General features: G+C 46.1%; 1 protein-coding gene across 2 annotated transcripts; it reads right to left on the bottom strand.

Annotated features, from left to right (window-relative positions):
• Positions 1 to 1,938: 1,938 nt before the first annotated feature.
• On the bottom strand, positions 1,939 to 11,709 carry LOC140717819 (uncharacterized). Of its 2 annotated transcripts, XM_073031540.1 has the most exons (3): positions 11,626 to 11,659; positions 7,349 to 7,405; positions 1,939 to 3,459 (listed from the first exon to the last, which is right to left on the bottom strand). In XM_073031540.1, exon 3 carries the CDS (start codon positions 3,250 to 3,252, stop codon positions 2,152 to 2,154), a length of 1,101 nt encoding a protein of 366 aa, XP_072887641.1. In that variant the 5' UTR covers positions 3,253 to 3,459; positions 7,349 to 7,405; positions 11,626 to 11,659; the 3' UTR covers positions 1,939 to 2,151. The 2 variants fall into 2 exon arrangements, with proteins under 2 accessions (XP_072887641.1, XP_072887640.1); XM_073031539.1 differs by lacking the exon at positions 7,349 to 7,405 and having other exon boundaries at positions 11,626 to 11,709.
• Positions 11,710 to 13,997: the final 2,288 nt, after the last annotated feature.

The raw sequence follows: 13,997 nt of genomic DNA on the forward strand, positions 1-13,997 counted from the left end.
ATCACTGGTGCAGAAACTCGGCAGGTCAGACAATATCCATGGAGATGAATAAACAGTCGGCTTTCCAGGCCAAGACCTTTGTTCAGGGCTGAAAAGAAAGCGAGAAGACGCCAGAAAAAGGTGGGGGAGAGGGGAAGGAGGATAGCTGGAAGGTGATAAGTGAAGTCAGGTAGTTGGAGAGGTAAGGGGCTGGTGAGGAAGGAATCTGAGAGGAGAGGAGAGTGGACCATTGGAGAAAGGGAAGGATGAGAGGCACCAGCGGGAGCTGATAGGCAGGTGAAAAGAGTCAGGAGGCCAGAGGGATTTGCAAACCGCAGGGTAACGTTGTCGCGTTTCTGCTGCTACAAGAATATTACTCCCGCTCCTGCGCTCCAAGTGGACAGGAGGTGCAAATACATCGTGATGATCTCCCTCTGGAAAAGTAGTGATTTACTTGGAAGCACGAAGTTGGAAGAAGAATACAGGATTAACGGCAAGCCTTCTTTTAACAGTGTGAGGGAACAGAGTGGTATTACGGCCCACATCCACAGATCCCTCATAGTTTCCACGTGTTGAAAGGGTGGTTAAAAAGAAATTTGGGGTGCTGGCATCCAATGGACAGGGATGAGTTCAAGGGCAGTGTTGCAGTTCTATAAAACCTTGGTGAGACCACACTTGGAGCCTTATATTCAGTTCGGAGCACCACACTATAGGAAGGATGTGGAGCATGAGAGAGGATACCAAGATTAGAGAGCGGGCTTGGACTTTTCTCCTTGGAGCAAACTCTTTCCAGCCTCAGACTCAACAATTCCCAATAACTACCAAGGTATGGACATCAGTGCATTTTTGTCATCAGAGCTCATCTTAATGTTCCACTTCAATTGTTTATCTACTTAACTTGAAGATACATGATAAGCTTTTCATGCAAGATAAAGACAGAATTATATTTTCCATACACAAAATGTTGGAGGAACTCAGCAGGCCAGGGAGCAGCTATGGAAAAACGTACAGGTGAGATTTCAGGTTGAGACCCTTCGGCAGGCCTGAAACGTCAAACTGTACTTTTTTTCTATAGATGCTGCCTGGCCTGCTGAGTTCCTCCAGCATTTTGCATGTGTGTTGCTTGAATTTCCAGCCGATTTTCTGTTGTTTGTGATGATATTTTTCATGCAAGTCCTAAATCCTTAGGTTTTGCTCTTGGCACCTGCCCATTCAATTCACAGTAATAGTACATTCTTAACCCCAGGGATTTCTGGGTAAGAATGGTGCCATTGGAAGTATTTTCAAGCATTGTCCCTCCTCTGCCAAATGGCACCATTCAGGGTAATATTTTTTTCTAAACTCAGTAGCCACTTTAACACAGCAAGCTTCCACAAGCATGTCCACTGTCATTGTGTGTGTCAACATTCAAAATCCTCATTTTTTTTTGCCGTCAATCAGATTCCAAATGTCTCTACTCTGTCATTCATTGCCACGCTCCCTGCTCACCCCTCCCACTGTCCAGAGCCCGAAACTCTGCCCTGTGCTGATCCGTCTCTGGTTTCAGACCCCACTCCAATTAACGTGTAACACTCTGCTTTCAGGCTTCAGGTGTATTCCAACAACCCAGCCGTGTGAGACACAGTGAAAATGACCCCAACATTACAATGAGCAGGGAATAAGGTGTTTAACTACCAATGTCATTCTTCCTCGGCCCAGAGATATGAGGGACAAACATGACTGCAGTCAGCTCATCTTCTTTAGTCTGCAAAAAGTCAAGCAGGAAATTCCAGGGAAGCCATTTCATCCACAGAGTTGAGACTGGCACCCATCACCACAGCGACAGTGAGAGGTGAGCAGCAGAACAGGATTTAAAAGCACGGTCGAGGAACAGAAATACTAGCAAGGACCAGCTGGGCTGAGTTGACTCCCGACTGTACACTGGGTGTGTAGCAGATTAAATAAATACCCGAGACAGAGTTTAAAATGGAACTGATTTATTTGTCTCAGATGCAGAATATTAAACTCCAGTCCCATTGAATATGAAATCAGCAGAAGGAATGCCAGTGACCGGGGTGCAGGACTGGGTTTGGTGAGCAGCAACAATAATCGAGAGTTCAACACCGACAGTCACTTCTGAATTTGTCTCTGGATATAGGAACTGTGATGGTTCATATCCAGCTTGCCATTTATTTAAACTTTTTCCCCATTGTGAACCCGATAGTGCGCTACAAGATTGCAGGACTGAGTGAATCCCTTCCCGCATTCAGTGCAGGTGAACGGCCTCTCCCCGGTGTGAACTCGCTGATGCAGCTTCAGGTGAGATGACTGAGTGAATCCCTTCCCACACTCTGAGCAGGTGAACGGTTTCTCCCCAGTGTGAACTGTCTTGTGTGCCAGGAGGTAAGATGAGCGAGTGAACCCCTTCCCACAGTCTGAACAGGTGAACGGTCTCTCCCCAGTGTGGATTTGCTTATGTAGCTTCAGTTGAGATGATCGAGTGAATCCCTTCCCACATTCAGGGCAGGTGAACGGCCTCTCCCCGGTGTGAACTCGCAGATGTAGCTTCAGCTGGGATGACTGAGTGAATCCCTTCCCACAGTCTGAGCAGGTGAATGGCTTCTCCCCAGTGTGAACTCGCTGATGCGCCAGTAAGTGGGCTGACTGAGTGAACCCCTTCCCACAGTCTGAGCAGGTGAACGGCCTCTCCCCAGTGTGAATTCTCTGATGTACCTTCAGTTGAGATGACTGAGTGAATCCCTTCCCACAGTCAGAGCAGGTGAACGGCCTCTCTCCAGTGTGAACTGACTGGTGTGTCAGTAGATCAGATGACCGAATGAACCCCTTCCCACAGTCTGAGCAGGTGAACGGCCTTTCCCCAGTGTGAACTGACTGGTGTATCTGTAGGTCACATGATCGAATGAACCCCTTCCCACAGTCGGAGCAGGTGAACGGCCTCTCCCCGGTGTGAACTCGCTGGTGTACCAGGAGAGCAGATGACCCAGTGAATCCCTTCCCACACACGGAGCAGGTGAATGTTCTCTCCCGAGTGTGAACTCGCTGGTGAGTCTGCAGCTGGGATGAATGATTGAATCCCTTCCCACAGTCTGAGCAGGTGAATGACCACTCCCCAGTGTGAACTGACTGGTGGGCCAGCAGATCAGATGATCGAGTGAATCCTTTCCCACAGTCGGAGCAGGAGAACGGTCTCTCCCCAGTGTGAACTCGCTGATGTGCCTTCAGTTGAGATGACTGAGTGAATCCCTTCCCACAGTCTGAGCAGGTGAACGGCATCTCCACAGTGGGAACTCACTGGTGTGTCAGCAGATCAGACAGCCGAGTGAATGTCTTCCCACACGTGCAGCAATCGAGCAGTCTCTGTCACTGGTGTGAATTTTTGGATCTATGTCAGCTTGGATGACAGAATGAATCGCTTCCCACTGACGGAACAGATCAACAAGTACTGGTGTGATCTCAGCACCCTGGTTCCAATGGATTTCACTGAGAGGGGAAAAAAAATGCAATTTGAGACAAAAAAAAGCACTTTTACAGCTGGGACAAGATTCTTCTTCATTTCCTCGGATCCACATCAGATTATTGGTGAAACAAAGGAAATATCTGGTCACCTCTTCAATACTGAGGTTCAACGCAAGTTGGAAACACAACTCCAGATCTTCCAACTGGGCACGGATCAGGTATCCAGACCGATAACAAGTTATTTCAAGTCCCACAGGGCTACAATGAGCACATACTACATGGCTGTTCAGGGGGACTTCCTAATTACTCTGACACCCCCCCACCCGCACCCTACACATAAGACACAGGAGCAGAATTAGGCCGTCTGGCCCATCGAGTCTGCTCTGCCATTCAATCATGGCTGATCCTTTTTTTAACCTCCTCCTCGACCCCAGTTCCCAGCCTTCTCCCTGGAACCTTTGATGCTGTATCCAATCAAGAACCTATCAATCTCTGCCTTAACTTACACCCAACAACCTGACATCCACAACTGCATTGGCAACAAATTCCACAAGTTCATCCACTCTCTGGCTAAAGAAATTTATCGCATCTCTGTTTAAATGGACTCCCTTATATCCTGAGGCTGTGCCCTCTTGTCCTAGACTCCCCCACCATGGTAAACATCCTTACCACATCTACTCTGTCCAAGCCTTTCAACATTTGAAAGGTTTCAATGAGATTCTTCCTCACCCTTCTGAATTCCAGTGAGTACAGACCCAGGGCCATCAAACATTCCTCGTATGATAATGCTTTCATTCCTGGAATCTTTATGAACCTCCTCTAGACTCTCTCCAATGCCAGCGCATCTTTTCTAAGATATGGGGCCCTAAACTGTTGACAATACGCAATGTGAGGCCTCACCAGTGCCTTATTAAGCCTCAGCATCACATCCTTACTCTTATATTCTGGACCTCTTGAAATGAATGCTAACATGGCATTTGCCTTCCTCACCACAGACTCAGCCTGCAAGTTAACCTTTAGGGTGCTCTGTAAAAGTCCCTCAGCATCTCAGATTCCTAGATTTTCTTCCTGTTTAGAAAACAGTCCACACATTTATTTCTGCTACCAAAGTGCATGACCATGCATTTTCCAACATTGTATTTCATTTGCCACTTTCTTGCCCATTCTCCTAATCTGTCCAAGTCCTTCTGCATCCTACCCATTTCCTCAACACTAGCTGCCCCTCCACCAATCTTCGTAATCATCTGCAAACTTGGCAACAAAGCTATCTATTCCATCATCTAAATCATTGATATACAGCATATAAAGAAGCGGTCCCAACACCGACCCCTGCGGAACACTCCCATTCACTGGCAGCCAACCAGAAAAGGATCCTTTTATTCCCACTCGCTGCCTCCTACCAATCAGCCAATGCTCTAACCACGCCAGTAACTTTCCTGTAATACCATGGGCTCTTAACTTGGTAAGCAGCCTCATGTGTGGCACCTTGTCGAAGGCTTTCTGAAAATCCAAATATACAACATCCACTGCATCCCCTTTATCTATCCTGCTTGTAATACCAACAGGTTCGTCAGGCAGGATTTGCAGCTATATAGGACCCTGGTCAGACCCCACTTGGAGTACTGTGCTCAGTTCTGGTCGCCTCACTACAGGAAGGATGTTGAAACCATAGAAAGGGTGCAGAGGAGATTTACAAGGATGTTGCCTGGATTGGGGAGCATGCCTTATGAGAATAGGTTGAGTGCAGTTGGCCTTTTCTCCTTGGAGCGACAGAGGATGAGAGGTGACCTGGTAGAGGTGTACAAGATGATGAGAGGCATTGATCGTGTTGATAGTCAGAAGCTTTTTCTCAGGGCTGAAATGGTTGCCACAAGAGGACACAGGTTTAAGGTGCTGGGGAGTAGGTACAGAGATGTCAAGGGTAAGCTTTTTTTACTCAGACAGTGGTGAGTGCGTGGAATGGGCTGCCAGCAACGGTGGTGGGTCTTTTAAGAGTCTTTTGGATAGGTACATGGAACTTAGAAAAATAGAGGGCTATAGGTGAGCTTAGTAATTTCTAAGGTAGGGACATGTTCGGTACAACTTTGTGGGCCGAAGGGCCTGTGTTGTGCTGTAGGTTTTCTATGTTTCTATGAAACCATGCTGACTTTGTGCTATCTTGTCCTGTGTCACCAAGTACTCCATCACCTCATCCTTAACAATTGACTCCAACATCTTCCCAACCACTGAGGTCAGGCTAACTGGTCTATAATTTCCTTTCTACTGCCTTCCTCCTTTCTTAAAGAGTGGACTAACATTTGCAATTTTCCAGTCCTCTGGCACCATGATTTTTGAAAAATCATTTCTAATGCTGCCATAATCTCTAACGGTACCTCTTTCAGAACCCTAGGGTGCAGTTCATCTGGTCCGGGTGACTTATGCACCTTCAGGTCTTTCAGCTTTTTGAGCACCTTCTCTCTTGTCACAATTTCTGCACCCACTTCTCTTCCCTCACACACTACAATATCAGGCACACTGCTAGTGCCTTAAGACCATAACATATATAGTGGCATGCAAACGCTTGGGCCCCCTGGTCAAAATTTCTGTTACTGTGAATAGTTAAGTGTCTAGAAGATGAACTTATCTCCAAAAATCATAATGTTAAAGTTGAAACATTCTTTTCAACATTTTAAGCAAGATTAGTGTATTATTTTTGTTCTGTACAATTTTAGAGTGAAGAAAAGGAAAGGAGCACTATGCAGAAGTTTGGGCAACCCAAGAGATTTGAGCTCTCGGATAACTTTTACCAAGGTCTCAGACCTTACATAGCTTGTTAGGGCTATGGCTTGTTCACAGTCATCGTTAGGAAAGGCCAGGTGATGCAAATTTCAAAGCTTTACAAATACCCTGACTCCTCAAACCTGTCCCAACAATCAGCAGCTATGGGCTCCTCTAAGCAGCCGCCTAGCACTCTGAAAATTTAAATAAATGATGCCCACAAAGCAGGAGAAGGCTATAAGAAGATAGCAAAGCATTTTCAGGTAGCTGTTTCCTCAGTTCGTAATGTAATTAAGAAATGGCAATTAACAGGAACGGTGGAGGTCAAGTTGGGGTCTGGAAGACCAAGAAAACTTTCCGAGAGGTCTGCTCGTAGGATTGGTAGAAAGGCAAATTAAAACTCCAGCAGACTCTGGAGTGGTGGTGCACTGTTCTACTGTGCAGCGACACCTGCACAAATATGATCTGCATGGAAGAGTCATCAGAAAAAAACCTTTCCTGCATCCTCACCACAAAATTCAGCGTCAGAAGGTTGCAAGGGAACATCTAAACAAGCCTGATACATTTTGGAAACAAATCCTGTGGACTGATGAAGTTAAAATAGAACATTTGGCCGCAATGAGCAAACGTATGTTTGGAGAAAAAAAGAGTGCAGAATTTCATGAAAAGAACATCTCTCCAACTGTTAAGCACGGGGTTGGATCGATTATGCTTTGGGCTTGTGTTGCAGCCAGTGGCACGAGGAACGTTTGCTGGTAGAGGGAAGAATGAATTCAATTAAATACCAGCAAATTCTGGAAGCAAACATCACACAGTCTGTAAAAAAGCTGAAGATGAAAAGAGGATGGCTTCTACAACAGGATAATGATCCTAAACACACCTCAAAATCCACAATGGACTACCTCAAGAGGCTCAAGCTGAAGGTTTTGCCATGGCCCTCACAGTCCCCCGACCTAAACATCATCAAAAATCTGTGGATAGACATCAAAAAGAGCAGTACATGCAAGATGGCCCAAGATTCTCACAAAACTAGAAGCCTTTTGTAAGAACGAATGGGTAAAAATCCCCCAAACAAGAACTGAAAGACTCTTAGCTAGCTACAGAAAGCGTTTACAAGCTGTGATACTTGCCAAAGGGGGTGTACCTAAGTACTGACCATGCAGGGTGCCCAAACTTTTGCTTCAGGTCGTTTTCCTTTTTCGTTATTTTGAAACTGTAAATGATGGAAATAAAAAAGTAATCTTGCTTATATTAAAGAAATGTGTCATCTTTAACTTTATGCTTTTTGGAAATCAAGTCATCTTTTACTCACTTAGCTATTCACAGTAACAGAAATTTTGACCAGGGCTGCCCAGACTTTTGCATGCCACTGCAGAAGCAGAATTAGGCCATTTGGCCAATCAAGCCTGCTCCTCCATTTCATCATGACCGATCAAATTTTCCTCTCAGCCTCAATCTCCTGCCTTCTCCCTGACCAATCAAGAATCTATCAACCTCTGTCTTAAATATCCATAAAGACTTGCTGCCACTGTGGCAAAGAATTCCACAGATTCACCACTCTCTGGCTTAAGAAATTCCTCTTCATCTCCGTTCTAAAAGGATGCCCCTTTATTTTGAGGCTGTGTCCTCTGGTCGTACGACTGTCCCACCACAGGAAATATCCTTTCCACATCCACTCTATCAAGGCCTTTCACCATTTGATAGGTCACCCCTCATTCTTCTGAATTCCGGAGAACACAGGCCCAGAGGCATCAAACGCTCTTCATATGACAAGCCACTCAATCCTGGAATCATTTTCATGGCCCTCCTTTGAACCCTCTCCAGTTTCAGCACATCCTTTCTAAGATAGGGGGCCCAAAACTGCTCCCAATATTCCAAGTGAGGCCTCATCAGTGCTTTGAAAAGTCTCAACATTACATCCGTGCTTTTCCATTCTAGTCCTCTTGAAATGATTGCCAGCATCACATTTGCCTTCCTCACCACAGACTGAACCTGCAAATTAACCTTTAGGGAATACTGCACAAGAACTCCCAAGACCCTTTGTGCCTCAGTTTTTTTCTATTTTCTCTCCATGCTGAAAAGTCCCATTTCATTTCTCCTACCAAAGTGCATACCAACACTGTATTTCATCTGCCAATTCTTCATCCATACTCCTGATCTGTCCACGTCCTTCTGTAGTCTCTCTACTTCCTCGAAACTACTTGCCCCTCCACCTACCTTGAGATCATCGGCAAACTTTGCAACAAAACCATCAATTCCATCATCCGAATCATTGACATATAACGTTAAAAGAATCGGTCTCAACACAGACCCACGTAGAATACCATTAGTCACCGGCAGCCAACCAGAAAAGGTGCCCTTTATTTTCTCTCGTCGCCTCCTTCCAATCAGCCACTACTTTAAATATGCTCAAATCTTTCCTGTGACACCACGAGCTCGCAGCATCTTAAGCAGCCTTCTGAAAATCCAAGTACACAGCTTCAACCGATGCTCCTTTGTCTACCCTGATTGTTATTTCTTCAAAGAATCCAACAGATTTGTCAGGCAAGATGTTTCCTTGAGGAAACTAGGCTGACTACAGCCTATAATTTCCTTTTGTCGGCCCCTCCCTTTCTGAAGTGTGGAATGACATTTGCAATCTTCCAGTTTCCCAAGAACCTATTCCCTAGTTATGGTAACTACACACAGTTCATTACCCCCAACACCTGGAGCTTCCATCACACTGCTGGTGTCTTACTCAGTGAACTCATACAAAATACTTCGTAAGTTCATCTGTCATTTCATTGCTCCCCATTACTGCCTCTCCAGCATCATTTCCCAGTGGTCTGATATCCACTCTTGCCTCTCTTTTACACTTTATGTAGCTGAAGTAACTTCTGGTTTCCTATTTAATATTACTTTCGTAAGCCATCTTGAACTTCTGAATGACTTTTGTTGCCACCTGTTGGTTTTTAGTTTTACAGTGCTCGAACTTCCCTCTAAATTTTGCTCTGTTACATGCTCTCTTTGACGTGGACCTCTCGTTAGCCACAGTTGTCTCATCTTCCCTTTAGAATACTTCTTCGGGATGTTTATACCCCGTGCCTCTGAATTGCTTCCAGGAATTCCAGCCCTTGCTGCTCTGCCCCCATCCCAGCCAGTGTTCTTTTCCAATGAATTCTGGCCAATTCCTCTCTCCTGCCTCTGTCATTTCCTTACTTCACTGCAATACTGATATATCTGACTTTAGCTTCTCCCTCTCAAATTTCAGGCTGAATTCGATCATATGATCACTTACCTCTCAAGTTCACAGTGACTGATGTGTGAGTTCCGCCCGCCCCCCGGGTGACTGATGGTGGTGAACCCATCGATGATAATGCCAATGACTATGAAGGGAAAGGCAGTCGTATTTCCGTTTGGAGTGTGGCATTCTTCTGATGTGGAAGCTGCAGGTCACTTGTTACCCAGGACAACGGTAACAAAGATATCAGTAAGTACCCGGACAGAGTGGTACAGAACATGTTCTCATGGGTGGAAAGGTCCAGAACAAGAAGAGGTAAGAGAAAGGAGATTTTCTCAAATAACTATGTATACATATGTGTGTAAATATGTATGTTGTGTGTGTGCAAATATTCATGAGTATGTGTATGTTTGCAAATATGTGTGTGTAAATTTGTGTTTACACACGAGTATGTATATGTGCATGCATAAGTGTGTGTAAATATGTATGCTCGTTTATGTGTATTTATATGCAGTGCGTACATATGTATGCATGTGTGCATGTTAGCGTATATTTGTGTGTGTGTATATGTATATGTATAGGCTTGTGTGGAGGATCAGAAGGATCTTGGGGTCTGAGTCCAGAGGACACTCAAAGCAGCTGCGCAGGCTGCCAATGTTGTTAAGAAAGCATACGGTGTATTAGCCTTCATCAACCATGGGATTGAGTTTAAGAGCCATGAGGTAATGTTGCAGCTATATAAGACCCTGGTCAGACCCCACTTGGAGTACTGTGCTCAGTTTTGGTCACCTCACTACAGGAAGGATGTGGAAACCATAGAAAGGGTGCAGAGGAGATTTACAAGGATCTTGCCTGGATTGGGGAGCATGCCTTATGAGAATAGGTTGAGTGAACTCGGCCTTTCCTCCTTGGAGTGATGGAGGATAAGACCTGACCCGATAGGGTTGCATGAGAATGATGAGAGGCATTGATCACGTGGATAGTCAGAGGCTTTTTCTCAGGATCAAATGCCTAACACATTAAGACGCCTCACGTCTTAATAAGCTGGTAAGGAAGGCGGGCTCTGACGTGGGCACAGAACTGGAGAGTATGACATCGGTAGCAGAGCAAAGGGCGCTGAGTAGGCTACGGTCAATCATGGAAAACCCTGAACATCCTCTGCATAGCACCATCCAGAGACAGAGAAGCAGCTTCAGCGGCAGGTTGCTATCGATGCAATGCTCCTCAGACAGGATGAAGAGGTCAATACTCCCCAATGCCATTCGGCTTTACAATTCAAACGCCAGGGGTAGGATATGTTAAAGTGCCGGGGTCAGGACTGAGCTTAAGTTACCATTCAATGTATTTCTTAGTAAACCATTTAAGAACTTTTTAAAAGCTACTTATTAATGCTTTTTGAGAGGGTGATTTTAGATGCATGTTTATATTGAGTTAAGTATTGTATGTAATTAGTTTTGCTACAATAAGTGTATGGGACATTGGAAAAATGTTGAATTTCCCCATGGGGATGAATAAAGTATCTATCTATCTATCTATCTAACATGAGGGAGGATAGTTTTAAGGTGCTTGGAAGCAGGTACAGAGGGGATGTCAGGGAAAATTTTTTAACACAGAGAGTGATGTGAATATACTGGAATGTACTGCCGACCACAGTGATGTAAATGAGGAGCAGGTGCAAGAAGGAAGTACAAGGAAACTAACGAGTAAAATACAAAATTCCAATAGAATTGTGGATTTTAAAGTAAAGTTAGAACATGTAACTTCTATTTTTACAATAGGGGCGGATACAATAGGGTCTTTTAATGGACTGTCAGATAGGTAGAGAGCTGAGAAAAGAAATTCTAAGCAGTTTCCCGGGTAGGTTAAGAGTAATAAAATTAAGGGCCGAAGGGCAGTAGATTTCTGTGTCCTATGTAACTGAAGCTGGTGGGAGGATTTTGTTCCGTTGTCCCCATGCAGCATTTGGGATTTAGATGCCTTTCCAAACACGGCCCACTGGCTGCCAGGCGGCGACCCGCAGACCCGTCTGTCGGCCGAAGCGAGCTGCGGCAGAAATGGCGGCAGCGTCGAGCTCCCCCCGTGGGGGGCCGGGCACGGATGGCGGAGCTGAGAGAGCGGGGAACGGGTCCGCGGCTCGCGGTGATCGCCTCCCGCCTCCCCCGACCCCGGTCCCGGCCCCGGCCTCGGCCCCAGGCCCCAGGCCCCGCTCCTACCTGCGGCCGACCCTCCCGAGCCTGGCGGCCACTCGCCGTCCGGGACCGCCGCGCATGCGCGTCGGACGCGCGGGGGGTTCTGGGTGCAAGAGCCTGTCCGCAAGCGTTTTGGAGAAACGTATTCTGAACATGAACAGGCGTCCCGACAATGAGACGCTGCGGATGCTGGAAATGTCCAGAAACACACACAGAGTGCTGCCGGGACTCAGCAGAGTCCAGGCGCTGGTTGACCAGAAGTGTCAGGAACGAGCCACGCTCCCGAATAACGGCTTCAAGACAAATTCAAGGAAACAAAGTTTATTAACAGTTCTGCAGAGCTGGGTGCCTTCAGAGAAGGGAACCCTGAACCTTACAGGGCAGCAGGTTTATCCTTCTTCCTTACCCCTCCCCTCCCTGACTCGGGAGGTACACAGTGTTTTCCCATTCCATATTTGGAGTTGTTTTTTTTTTAAAACACATTTCTGTAAAACAATAGTCCATATCTCAGGACTTCAATGATTACAATCTTCGCATATCTGCTCTGTTTTCCACAAGCAGTTAATCTTGTCAGGCACTTCTGCATTCCTGCTTATCAGACATAATTAAATCACATTTGTTTACTGACTTTAACCCTTTTCCAAACCCACGCACATCTTAATTTACTATCTTAAGGCAACAGTTTGTAAGATTGAACTTCCCACATACCCCACCTTCAGAGGCCAATAGGTAATCCACAGCCAGCCTGTTCTGGTATATTGCCGTTCGCATCTGGCTCTGCTGTTTTGCCAACAGCTCCAATGCCAGTGCCGTTTGATTGGTTATCACTTCCACCACCGCCTGTAGTCTAATAATTCGGTTTAACATATTGATCGGTGTACGATATCCCCATGACCCTTACTATAAACTTGGTAATAAGGTTTACTATTCTCTCAACATTCTTCTCTTTTACTTAGATCATAGCATTGATCATTCACATACGAGTGGGACACAAATGATCCTGGGAACACCCTCTGCCCCACTCGTACCACGGTTCTGCACTTGTCACATTTCCCTTCAATTTCCCCGACATATAGAATCAAATATATTACAGTCAATAATGTTACAGTCCACATAGAGTTCATTTTTGCTGCCTTTTTAGCTTCACCACCAACGGTTCTTCACCGGGAACACAGGTCCACTCAGCGCGGCTTTCGGGCTTCACCGGTCCTTTTACCCTGGATGTGTGTGTCCACCCTTTTTCTTTTGTCCGTACGGCCGCCTCTGTTGATAGCAGGACCTGGAAAGGGCCTTCCCACTGTGGTTGTAACTTCTCCGGCTTCCAGGTCCTCACCAGAACCCAATCTCCAGGCACGATCTGATGTAAAGCAAAGTCGAGCGGCGGAGTCTGGGCCAAGAGACCCTTTTTCCACAGTTCTGCAAAGGAACGGGATAATGCCAGTAAATAGTCCCTTACAAAGATATCGCCCCCTTGTAACCTGGGGTACCCCTCTACCTTATTCCAATACGGGAGTCCAAACAGCATCTCATATGGGGATATCCCTATATTCTTGCGGGGTGCAGTTCGTATTCTTAAAAGAGCAATAGGGAGACACTTAGTCTATGGTAGCTTAGTTTCCATCATTAGCTTAGCCAATTGTGCCTTTAGAGAGCTGTTCATTCTCTCAGCCCTCCCGGAACTCCGGGGATGCCATGGAGTGTGCAACTTCCATTCAATTCCGAGAGCGACGCAGATCAGTTGATGGGTTTTAGAGGCGAAGTGTGTTCCACGGTCGGAATCAATGGATCCCATAATTCCATATCTCGGGATTATATTCTCTAACAATATGCGAGCCACCGTTGGAGCGTCCGCCTTGGTGGTCGGATAAGCCTCCACCCAACGGGTGAAGTGGTCCACAATCACTAACAAATACTTCCACCTTTGTACTGGCGGCAATTCAGTAAAGTCAATTTGGATCCGGTGGAAAGGTCTTGTTAAAAATATTCAACAAAATTCGGAAACTGGCCCACGTGCCAGTACAAAACAGGAGATCCCTGGGGAACACGAGTTGGCTAGACGGGCTACTGGGAGGTAGTTGGTGGCGCACCGCTCTCCTAGTAGCAGGCGGGGGTCTAATGATTCTCTTACTTTTGCCGTGTGTGATTCCTTGGATACGAACACTGATCAGGCGCAGTATATTCCAGCTCCAGGCAGTAGCGTTACCCCAACATGGGACAAACGAGCTAAAACTTATGCTATTAAAGAAGAAAGTTGACCCTCCACGGGGGGGGCGGAGGAAGGACAGTGGGCCCCCTGGAAAGAGGAGAAATGCTAGCTGCTACGCACATCTTAAAAAGAAAAAGGGTGGAATTGTGAGAGTTGAAGTAAATTAAGATGTCTGTGGGTTTGGAAAAGG

The sequence above is a fragment of the Hemitrygon akajei genome, chromosome 28 (assembly GCF_048418815.1).
Source record: "Hemitrygon akajei chromosome 28, sHemAka1.3, whole genome shotgun sequence".
In the NCBI taxonomy this organism is placed as follows: Eukaryota; Metazoa; Chordata; class Chondrichthyes; order Myliobatiformes; family Dasyatidae; genus Hemitrygon; species Hemitrygon akajei.